General features: G+C 58.5%; 5 protein-coding genes across 5 annotated transcripts; 2 read left to right on the top strand and 3 right to left on the bottom strand.

Annotated features, from left to right (window-relative positions):
* Positions 1-568: 568 nt before the first annotated feature.
* Positions 569-1,572, top strand: VDBG_01795 (conserved hypothetical protein; the record flags this gene model as incomplete). Its single annotated transcript, XM_003007561.1, has 2 exons — positions 569-980; positions 1,079-1,572. 2 exons carry the CDS (start codon positions 569-571, stop codon positions 1,570-1,572), a joined length of 906 nt encoding a protein of 301 aa, XP_003007607.1.
* A 390-nt stretch (positions 1,573-1,962) lies between these two features.
* On the bottom strand, positions 1,963-4,711 carry VDBG_01794 (conserved hypothetical protein; the record flags this gene model as incomplete). The annotated part of the gene is made up of 2 exons (XM_003007560.1): positions 1,963-2,420; positions 2,473-4,711. The coding sequence occupies 2 exons, from the start codon at positions 4,709-4,711 to the stop codon at positions 1,963-1,965; spliced, it is 2,697 nt and encodes an 898-aa protein (XP_003007606.1).
* A 766-nt stretch (positions 4,712-5,477) lies between these two features.
* On the bottom strand, positions 5,478-6,080 carry VDBG_01793 (predicted protein; the record flags this gene model as incomplete). The annotated part of the gene is made up of 2 exons (XM_003007559.1): positions 5,478-5,516; positions 5,595-6,080. 2 exons carry the CDS (start codon positions 6,078-6,080, stop codon positions 5,478-5,480), a joined length of 525 nt encoding a protein of 174 aa, XP_003007605.1.
* A 1,948-nt stretch (positions 6,081-8,028) lies between these two features.
* Positions 8,029-8,565, bottom strand: VDBG_01792 (conserved hypothetical protein; the record flags this gene model as incomplete). The annotated part of the gene is made up of 3 exons (XM_003007558.1): positions 8,029-8,133; positions 8,210-8,488; positions 8,563-8,565. 3 exons carry the CDS (start codon positions 8,563-8,565, stop codon positions 8,029-8,031), a joined length of 387 nt encoding a protein of 128 aa, XP_003007604.1.
* A 379-nt stretch (positions 8,566-8,944) lies between these two features.
* Positions 8,945-10,059, top strand: VDBG_01791 (pre-rRNA-processing protein IPI1; the record flags this gene model as incomplete). Its single annotated transcript, XM_003007557.1, has 2 exons — positions 8,945-8,992; positions 9,088-10,059. The coding sequence occupies 2 exons, from the start codon at positions 8,945-8,947 to the stop codon at positions 10,057-10,059; spliced, it is 1,020 nt and encodes a 339-aa protein (XP_003007603.1).
* Between the last annotated feature and the right edge of the window lie 927 nt (positions 10,060-10,986).

The raw sequence follows: 10,986 nt of genomic DNA, 5'->3' as shown, positions 1-10,986 counted from the left end.
GCTGTCTATGGGGTCCCGGCGATCCCTCGTCGGAACGACACGCCAATGTTTGCGCGAGAAAACCATCTGATAAGATCATTTCTCCTGATGGCTGGCGCCTCGGCCATTGGTTCCGCTTGGGTCGGAGTGGAGTGCCAAGAAATGGCGAAGGCAGCTGCTCACATGGTTTCGATGGTTTCGACCCCAAACGTCAGACGCCCCCCCCCGCCAACGGTCCCCAAGACTCGTCTCTTATGCTTCTTCCCCCTACCACCACACCACTTTTCTGCTCATGCAAAGCGGATATTGAACTCATCTGTGGGCTGCCATGCCACTGCTAGCCTCTGCCGACGACGAATTCTTCTTGCTAGTCTGAGTCCAGGCATCTTGGCTCACGCCTCCGAAGTCGTTCATCGCTCATACGATCCCTCTCAACCCCACCCCTTGCCCCCTCAACTACTACTTAACCTACAGCCTCCTTCGCCAGAGAACTTCAGTCTCTCTCTTTTCGTGTCTGGTCTGCCTACAGCCTCTCTCACCCGCCTTGAACAACCCCCCCCCCTTCCCCCGGCCATCTCTGAGTTCCGCCATGAAGTCCACCATCCTCATCAGTGCCCTTGCGGCAGCCACCCACGCCTATGACCTCGACATGTCTCCGCCTCACCCAGACTACATCTTCGCCAACCCTACCGTTGAGACTGCCGACCACCGTATCCCCACCGCTCACGAGTCGGCCGTCATGGGCCGCCGCATTCTGGCCCTCACGAAGCTGGGCCATCTCGCCACCGTCTTCCCCTCCTCGTCCTCCTCCTCCACGCGTGACCACGACGACGAGACCGAGGCTCAAGACTGGCGACGTCCCGCCGGCCTCGAAGGTGCCCCCCATCGGCATGATGGACTACGTCGCCGACTGCGAGTCCGAAGGCAACCCCACCATCCTCGCCATCAACATCGCCACGACCTTCCAGAACATCCGCGCCGACTCCAACCTCTCCGTCTCCGTGCGCTGGACGCCCCCCTACCCGCCCGTCAACCGCATGATGATGGCGGCGCGTCACCGCCACGGCCACCGCCACGCTAACGGTCCCACCAGCCACAGCTGGCTCAGGCGGGCCCTCTTCTCCCAGGGCCCTGCCTGCTCCTCTTCCTCGCACGATGTACGACGACGGCGAAAAGTGCCAGTTCCGCGACGACGAGCACACCCGCGGCCTCCCCCGCGACACGGTCCCCTACTCAGCCGCCAACCTCCCCCGCCTCTCCCTCATCGGCTACCTTGAGAAGATCGACGAAGCCTCCGACCCCCTCGTCGCCGCCCGCCTCGCCGCCTGCTTCGTGCGCACCCACCCGGACGCCAAGTACTGGCTTCCCGGCAACCGCATCCACGCGAGCGAGTGGGCCCGCCTCGTCGTCACGTCCGTCTACTGGGTCGGCGGCTTCGGCGACCGCGCCTACATCGGCTGGCTGCCCGTCGACGACTGGCACAGCATCACCCGCGACGAGTGGCAGGCCATCGAGCTGCCCGGTGAGCGCGAGGGGTGGAGGGAGTGGAGCGTCCCCGGCGACGAGGAGAAGCAATTCGCCGTCGACCTCTAGACGGGAGGCCTGCTTGTGTGTCGCCCGAGGCTCGTCGCTGCGTGCTCTCGCCTTTCGCTTTCTCGCCTGTCTCTTTCTCGTCTTCTTCTCTTGCGCTGTTCACGGCCATGTGTGACGGAGGTTCCATTGATCGGGTAAGCACGTGTACATGATGGTTAAGGTTGTAAGACAGAATACAAACAAATGATCATGAATACTCAATATCCTCACGTAGTCAGACGTACTTGAACGCACACGGCCTGGTTTGCCCTCTCTCCAGTCGAATCCTACAATCGTTCATCGTCCATCGTAGACATCATACTCAAGGTACACCTTTGCTATGCGTACAGAACTCGCTGGTTCCCCTCGAAGAAAAAAAAAGAAAAAAAAAGGACTCGAAAAAAAAGGGAATCAGTCAACCCGAATAATGACTTTCCAACCCAATGCTCCGGCTTCTCGAATGGCACATGCAAGACAACCCCGGCGCCGGCGAGATATTAGAGCATTCCAACCCATCTCCGCACATAGCGCCCGGACGAGAATCTCCATATCGCTGCCAAACTGCCTTCTCCTCGACTCGAGATGCATTTTTGCCAAGGCCATGAAATTGCCCTGTCCACGTTCCATGACCGGAGACGTGGGTGACAGAGGCGCGTCAGATGCCGAATGCGAAGGCTGCATGACCCCCGTGATACAGTCAATGACAAGGACACGAGGAGTCCTGTCAGTTGTCGTCGCCGGAGTTAATGACGGTCGGCGAACAGAGGCGGTCGTCAGGAGGAGCTCCTCAAGACTAGATGTCGCGATCCTAGTGAGCAGTTCCGACAGATGAATGAGGGTGTAGGTATAGTACTTGTGAAGGGGATGGCCTAGCCAGGTCAGTTCTCTGCTCGCATTCTGTGCGGCGGCTGGCGCACTTACCAAGAGTGTGGGTGGTACTGTAGGCCTTGTTTGTGTACGTCTCTCCCGAGACATCAATCTGCTGGATAGTCGGGCTAGACGGAGACCTCACGACCTTGACGCGAGCAGATGGAACGCATGGGTGCGCCGTGACAAAGTATACGTCTTTGGACAGAGCGAAATTATACTCCTGAGTGTCACCTCCCAGCAAGCCGACCGAGAAGGTAATCGATGATGGGTATGTGTGCAGCCTCGGGGGAGCGCCATTCTCAGAAAATGGTGTCACCATATCAGACTCGGTGGGCGTCGTGCTCACAGAGTCCACAGGCGCGTACAGATTGAGGGATCGGAGCTCGACGGTCATGGCAGGCGGCGGCTCACTGTAGCCGCTTTCGCTGGGAATGATGAAATCGGCAGGCAAAACGGACGATGGGTCAGTGTCACCAAGCACAGATGACTGTCGCTCAATGTACGTCTTGCCCCAGAGTCTCGCCTTTTTCCCCGTGTTCTTGACGTCCTCGGGAATCTCTTCAACGTCAATGTTCAGCCAGCCGTTACCCAAGCCTTCAGGTACAATGTCGCTCGAGATCCAGCCCATGCACTCGGCGGAGCCTCTGCCCGCAGCCAGAACACGACCGACGACGCACGCTGTGCTCCAGAAACTCTTGCCGCAGTACACGAATCCACCGCAGAGATTGGCCATGGGCCCGAGCTTGTCCATGGCTTCCTGATCGTTTTCCAGTAGCGTTGCCATGATCAGGTGGTACATGCCTTCGCCAGGCAACATCAGACCAGAAACGTACGACTTGGACAGCCAACCAGAAGGGTGTAGAGCGGCAGAAATCTTGCGTCGTCTCGATGGATGGCGAGCCACGTCGGCTTCTGCGCGACCGCCACCAAAATACGAGGATCGTTTCGTGTCAATGCTGAGCGGGGTTTCTTCCACGGGCGTGTGGATGGCGGTCGCTTCCGAGGCCTTGCTCACATTCTCTTTGATACGCGATGAATACGAATCCACGTCCGGCCACCGCAGCTTCCTTGCGAAGTGCGTCAGCCCGTCAACCTGACGCTGAGCATGCCGGCCCTGAATGGTATAGACTGTCATCTTGCCCCCATGTGCGTGCGCGTGCCCGCCATGGTTCATGGTCATTCTGCCCGTCAAGGAAGCCAGCCACCCACTCAGATGGTGCCGTTCGTTGTCTGCAGCAGCAGCAGCGTCGACCTCTGTTTCAACTACTTGAATGTTGTCGAGCCAGGCCCGGGCTAAATGCATCGACCATTTGACTGAGGGAGTTGCATCCTTTTCAAAGCGATGGATTTCGGTAGGCTTGATGGATTCGATGCCAAGTTCCTCGCCTTCGGTGATGGCATCGAGACGGATCAGGAGCTCGCAGGCAAGCAAAATTTGTAAAAGGAGCCAGTAGCGCTCCTCCTTCCTCTCGTCGTTGGTCTCGGCATCCTCAATCTCGACGTCCGTCTCGACATCATCCCCCTCATACGAGCCCCACAGAATTTGGCCCAAGCGGATCCTCCACTCGACGTGAGAGAAGTCAGTCCACACGTTGGGCGTGGCCAGCACCTTCAGCAGGGCCTGGATCTGGACGGAGAGGCTATAGGGATCTCGATGATCCACGACTCGCGTGGGCGGATGCAGGATGCCGAGAAAGAGCTCGTTGTACAAGGTGCTTGAGATGTTCTTGTGGATGCGTTCCGTCATGTACCGGTCGCTGTTCTTGATGAGCTGGTCCAGGATAGCCGACTCCTCGAGATGACGCAGTCCGTCCTTGGACGTCAACATTCTTTGGCGCTGCTCCATGATGGCTTTGGCCTTGTGGCCGACGCTGTCAAATCCAAACTGCTCCTCCTGCAGGGCATCGGCGACGGAGATCTCGAGCGCAGCCTGGTAGCCCATGGTCCCCTTCTCGAGCCCCTGCATGCTGAGCATATTAGGCCGCTCACGGCATCGCGGGTAAAAGTGGGCGCGCTTTCTCTTGACACTGGACGTCGAGGCATTGGAGTCGCGGCGGGCGAGGGAGTCGCGGCGGGCATCACGGGTGATGTGCGGCCAGGCGGTGATGCTGCTCCAGGCGGCATCCTCGACCTGCACGCGGTCGCAGAGGTCTCGAATCTCGAGCGTCTCATCCCATGGAAAGGCAACGGACGGGTGAGGGGCACCGGTAAAGTGGCCCTCGGAACGGGCGAAGAACTGAGGTGCTCCCGAGAAGAGCTTCTCCACGTCAGATTCGCTGAGACATGCCATGATTTTGCCGAGCCTCAGTACAGGTTTTGCGGTGGGAGAGGAGCCAGAGCCAGAGCCAGGGCCATTGGTGTCCTCGGCGTCCGGGGGAGGCGGGAAAGGAAGGGGTTTGTTCGAATTGGGTGGTGATCGGGCTGTCGGGATCTGAAACTAGGGATTAGATGGTTTTTGGAATGCGCTTCAAGGTTCAGACGATGCAGATGGAAAGTCAATGGGGGATCCAAACACAATTGTCCGTCGTGCGGCATGGGTTGACGACCGAACGACTGGCGTTGTGGGTTGGAAAATGAGGTAGTTGTTTGAGCAGAAGATGGAGTGAAATGGTGGCAGCCAGACTTGAGGAGGAGTCGAGGGTCACGCGAGGGGAAGTGCAAGATGTGGCAGGGGATCGACGGCGTGGAATGGGTGCCAAGAAGGCAACAGCCGGGCACGGAGGGGTGGTCTGATGATCCTTTGTCTGCGCCGGGTGCTGTTCCACTACTTCTTCACTCGCACAGAAGTGAGGGTGCCGCGTCGTGCCGCCGTGGCTAAGGTGGTGGTCGCTGAACCATGTAGTGGTTGGGGTGAGGGGAAACCAGACGGGCACGATGCCGTGTTGTGGCTCGACTCGCCTTCGACTCGGCCTCGACTCGCCCTCAGACATGTTGCTGTCCTACCTGGCTAGAGCTTCGGTGCAGGTGCGGGTGTAGGCAGGCACAGACGATGGATGATAGGCAGTGGGAAGTGGTAGTGGGCAGTGGGTGGTGGTGGTGGTAGTGGAGGGGAAGTGCTACCCAGCATGGCAGTGCGGGGCTCCACTGGGGCCCGTCTGACGTGGAAGTGGGGGCATCAAGTGGCTCCTGGCTCCTGGCGCGGGTTCTGGATCTGGATCTGGGGCTGAACTTACAGGGCCGGCAGGTTGCTCTACGGTGGGTCGAGCCTTCCTCTGTTTCTCCCCACTTCGACTGCTACTGCCATTTCCTTTACTTCCGTGGCCGCGCCGGCCGCCACTTCCCGACGCCTTGGTTGGGCCGCCGGATGATGGTGCCTGTGTCGTCGAAGTCTGTATCGAAGTCTGCGTCTGCGTCTGCGTCGGCGTCGGCGTCGGCGTCTGTGCTGCTGCCGTTTTTGGTCGTGCTTGCGTCTGGCCCTGGGACGAAGCGCTGGATCCCGGCCCGGCTCGTCCTCTGGTTCGGTTCAAGAAGTCCTGGATGATCTCCCGCTTGGTGCCGCGTCTCTCACGCTCGCTACCGCTCTCGCCATCATTGTTGCTGTCCGGAGAGGCTGGTGCCGTGCTGGCACTGTCGACTGGCAGGTCACCTCTTGCTGCGTTCGTTCCGCCTCGCTGCGCCTGCGACCTGGAACCGCGTCGGAGGATCGAGAGGGACGGCATGCCAATCTGTGGCTCGCCGGGTGCTTCGCGCTTGGCTTGCCTCGTACGTGAGCCACAGTTGCTGGTGCGGGGACTAGCAGTTGGTGTAAGTGGTGTAGGGTGCGACGCTGGCCGGCGAGAGGCGAGAGGCGAGAGGTGCGAGGTGCGAGGTGCGAGGGGCGAGGTGCGAAGAGGTGAGCGATCAGCAGGATGCAGAAATGGACGAGAAAGGCAACATGTAAACAAGATATCGAGTAGATTTGGAAAAACTCTTAGCGAAGGAAGGGGAGGGGGGGGCAAGAAAGGGTTCAAGGACGTGAAACATATGGGAAGTCAAATCGGCAAGCCAGGCCTGTCTGATTGTGTCCTGTTGGCGGCTCACAGTCAAACTTGCAGAAACCTGGAAACCTGATCTTTGTGCCTCACCACCAAGTGTCCATCCTTTCAGTTCCGCCTTGCTCAACCTTAGCTTCAACACAACCCAACGAACCCATGTCGCTGCAACCCCCCTCACCTGCGCCCCCGGCACACCTAGTCAGTGGCGCCTAGGCCATTTGCATCGGTATTGTTGGCGGGTTCGGGAATTGACGTCTGCAACACAGCAACTCCTGATCGTCGTTGACGGACGGGTCCATCGCGCATCATGGCCCTGGGAGGTGCTTCGGGATCGCTGGTTTGGCATCGCGGGGCCACGGTGTTGGAAGCGTGGGAACATGGGGCACCGCAGCCGTCTCAGATCCGGATCCTCGTCATTTGCAATCTCCAGCGCACTCGACGTGTTTGTCGAGCCTCCACTCTGGCTCCCTAAATCGCTAGAACTCGCTAGCCCTGATGCTAATTTCAGCACATTGTGGACTCCGCGACGTCGCTGGAGGGGGCAGGGACCGCGAACCTCCGTCAATCTGGCTTTCACCATGTTGAGCATCAGATAGTAGGTACCCACCTCTACCCAACGCCCATGAGGGAGGCAGGTGGGTGCGTCTACACAATGCCAAAGCTCGGTATGAACACTACGTTTCTTCCTGCAGGGCCCCGCCCCTCGTCGCTATGCTTGTCTGGACTCATCTTATTCTTCAGCCCTTCTGGCACCCGCACAACCGCGTCCTATCATAGGTACCTCTCACCACTGGATTTCTGCCTGTCTACAGCGGGCGAGGCGACGATCAAAAGGGACGGGGGGACGTCACAGCTTCCTCTTTTGCCAAGCGGCAGACATCCGCCCTTCAGATCGGATCAAGCCAATCTGACCCGAGCCTGACAAATCGGCTCCATTACCACCAGCATCCTCAGCCCTGGACGCCTGGAAGAATGGAAGCAGGAGGGTGATGCCACCAGTATCAGATGACCCCTTCATCAACCTAACACACTCCCTCCCTCATTTCCCACCAGCACCCATGACGTCGCCAACCCCTGAAACACAAAACCACGACACGGCATGTGAGGGCACGGCACTGTGGCGCACTTCACCGCCAGCGGAGCACTCTCAAACCTACGAGCGGCAGTGTCAAGCTAGGATTCAGACTGCGACACCACACCCTTCATCTCGTGACGCGCAACCGCGCCGACCGTTGGGTTCGTACGATACGATACAATGTAGCAAATCGAAGTGGCCACACATTGTACCGCCCAACGGCATGAAGATGCGACCTTAAAGCTGCGCGCTATATGGTCTCGCTTCGCTCGACATGGGTTTCCGCGCCGTTCTTCAGGCGGCAGAATAGGAGAGTTTGAAAGCAAGTTTGGTATGGGGTATCTCTCGCTCGACGCCGTGCCCTGTCCGTCACGCTACGCTGCCAGCCCTGCATCCGCCAGCCGGTGTCCATCTTCTGACGCCCAGGCTGCCCGCCAACGTAATTGTGTATTTGTGACCATGCTCGTACCTTTGCCTAGGGCATCCTGCCGGTAGCCATTGCGATGCACGAACTTCCATTCCTCTCCTTGTGTCCCTAGACCAGTGCCATCCGCGTCGTCAGGCCGGCGGCGTATCGTGGACGACAATCATCAAATATCTCGCGTCGGGAACAATCACCAACTCTTGCTTCTTCGTCCTTAGTCGCAGGAGCTTCAGCTCGTCCTGCCGTCCTCCTGTTAGCACGAGTTTCCTCTCTCTCCAGTGTTCTGTCAGGCACATATGCAGTAGCCCTGCTCACCTCTGCATCCAGCTCCTCGACCAAACTACCCGAGGCGTTCACCCAGGCCCAGACTTTCGCCGCGAAGCCGTCAAGCGCCTGTCCCTCCCCGCCCGGCGCTGCAGCAGCGCTGCCTTGCCCAGACCCTGCGAGCGCCGCCGCTGCTGCGTTCAGCGTGGACAGCTGGCCTGAGGTGCGCAGTATGGCGCCTGAAGCGCGGTCGAGGACAACTGTCGCCTTGACGCCTTGCTTCTGGGAGAGTCGGGTGAGTTTCTCGTCGAGGGCGTCGTGGCCGTTGGTCTGTTTTGTGAAGGGTCAGCCCGCGTATAGGAGGGGGTGGATGGTGGGATGGAGCGTGCCGTAAGGGTGTCGACCATTGTAGAAGCTCGTGTCCTCTTTCAAGTCCGTTGGGCGTCAGCAGGGCGAATTGAAGTAGGAGCAACCGGCCGGTAGAGGAGGACAGGGTGCGATATGGATGTGTCGGGCGACGCTGGATGGAGGTATGGCGGTAGTGGGACACCTAGAACACCGGCCCAAGCTCCCAATGGTGGGGGCCGCCTTGGGGTCATATTCTGCCGCAGCTCACCGCCAAAAGTTTCAATGCAAGATCCTTTCAATGTGATGGACCGAGGACCAGCTGTTGGAGATCGGCGATGAACAGCGCATCAGCAATTCACCGTAGCTTCATTTCGTTTGAAAACCAAAAGTCTTAAAAATTCATCTCTCTATATATCAAATCAATCTACGCCAGCCAAAATGGGCTCCAGCATGCGGAAGAAGAAGGAGAAGGCGAAGGACTTCCAGGTATGAGACTGACTTGACGAGCTCAACAGGCAAGCCGCAGGACAAAAGCGCAGGGCATCCTTCGTGCGCCGACCATTCCACTGACGATATAACAGAAAACGAAGTTGAAGGTCGGCAAGGCCAAGGCCAAGCCTGCCAACTTCACCGATACCAGTTTCAAGTCAAAGTCCATCAGCATGGGCCAACAGAGCCTCTCCACGGAAGCACCAGAGACAGCCGCCCAGTTCAAGCACAGCCTGTCGCTCGCAACGACGTCCCGATCTGAGAAGACGCGCCGCGAGGCGCTTGCGAACTTGACGACACAAGTTGCTTCCGGCAGCAACCCCATCGGAACCGCCACCGTGCTCGCCAAGGTGTTGCCCCTGATTTCCGACGCCTCAGGACCCGTACGCCTTCAGCTGCTGAAGCTGATGCAAGAGCTTCCCGAAGGAGAGATCAGGAATCACGCCGACAGGTGCGTCATGTATGTTCGGGCCGGCATGACCCATCTCTCCGTCGACATTAGCAACGACTCCCTCTCCGTTCTGGACTGGCTGCTCGCGGTCGCCCCGGAGGAGACCGTGTCGTGCCCTGGCGGCTGGGTGAAGACGATCAACAGCTTCTGCGCTCTCATGGGCTGGTCCGTATCTGCCGCCAAGGGTTGGACGGCGGCGCCCAAGGCCGGGTTGAAAGCCAAAGATGCCGAGTCTCGCACACGCCAGTTCAATGTCTTGACGAAACTTGTCGAGGTCGGTCTCAAGGCCGAGGCGTCCCCGCAGAGGAACACAAATGCCTACTGGGACAGCATCTACCGCGTTCCTCGCACGCCACACGCCTTTGCGTATCTCAACCTGTTCGGATCCAGACGGGACGAAGAAGCCGAGATGTACGAGGACCGAGAATCGCGACAGCGCGTCTTCAACCGAAGATTTGAGACGTCTTTCGCCAAGGGGATCGAGCAGGCCAAAAAGGAGGGTGGTACCATTGGGCGGGCCGGCTCGTTGCTTGAAAAGGCCATGAGAGACGGCATGCAGGGGTTCGAGCCGACGACAGCAGTCGATCCGCAAGATCTTCTTGATCTCTGGTGAGCTTGTTGGAACAGCTGCCAAATTCTCGAATCCATCTCAAGAGGGTCACCACCCCTGGCTTCACCCGGCAGCCTAGCAGTGCCTGCCTGTGGGCGAGGCCTTCTGGATGTAAAGGCTTGGAGCGAATTCCAATGCCCATAGTGCACAGGGATAAACATGACCTGAGAACACGACTTGCTTGCGGGCAGCACAGAGGGGCATGGCCTCTGGTTGAACTGCTCTACCATGACGTTGAAACGTTTCATGCCTTGGAGGCGAATCCCACGTCCAGTCGGTTTGCGCCACAACGGCTCTCGTCAATCGCTCGCTAAACCAAGCATGAGCGTGATCTCTACTGCCCCTTACGTGGCCATCAGTCAGAGACATCTATCGGCATCAATCAGTTGATAGCCCCACACGTCGTCCTCAAGTCCGTGTCATCAGTCCTACAAGACTTGAAGTGAAACCATGGCACTCAGTACCTTGGGCCTGGCTGTGACAGCCCGCTAGACATTAATGAAGTTATTGAACGCACTCCTCCGGGGCCCGACTGATCATAATGCGGTGTACGAATATCATCGTGGAGGGTGTCTTATCTTTGTCGACTGCAGTGCCCTCTTTGAGGCCGTTCAGTTACCCCTTATGACCGCGTTGCAAGCGCTGAAAGTAACCAGCGTGCAGCACCTCACACAGAATGGGTCCAACCACTAACGGAGTACAACTGATGAAGGTATCGTAGCCGCTTGCTAGGTGAGGTAAGCACCGTCGGTTGACTTGCCCGCTCCTCGACGACACCGCTGGTAGTCCCTTCCCGGCGTCGAGAACCAAATAGGCACCACCCTACCACTGAGCCCATCTCGTGGCCCGCATCTCCCCGCGCCCTTCTTCTTCTTCTTCTTCTGTGTCTTCTTCTTGTTTACCTGGCGAGTGCCTCATCTGCCCTATCTT

The sequence above is a fragment of the Verticillium alfalfae genome, genomic scaffold, assembly GCF_000150825.1.
Source record: "Verticillium alfalfae VaMs.102 supercont1.2 genomic scaffold, whole genome shotgun sequence".
In the NCBI taxonomy this organism is placed as follows: domain Eukaryota; kingdom Fungi; phylum Ascomycota; class Sordariomycetes; order Glomerellales; family Plectosphaerellaceae; genus Verticillium; species Verticillium alfalfae.
This window is presented reverse-complemented; position numbering and strand designations above follow the sequence as displayed.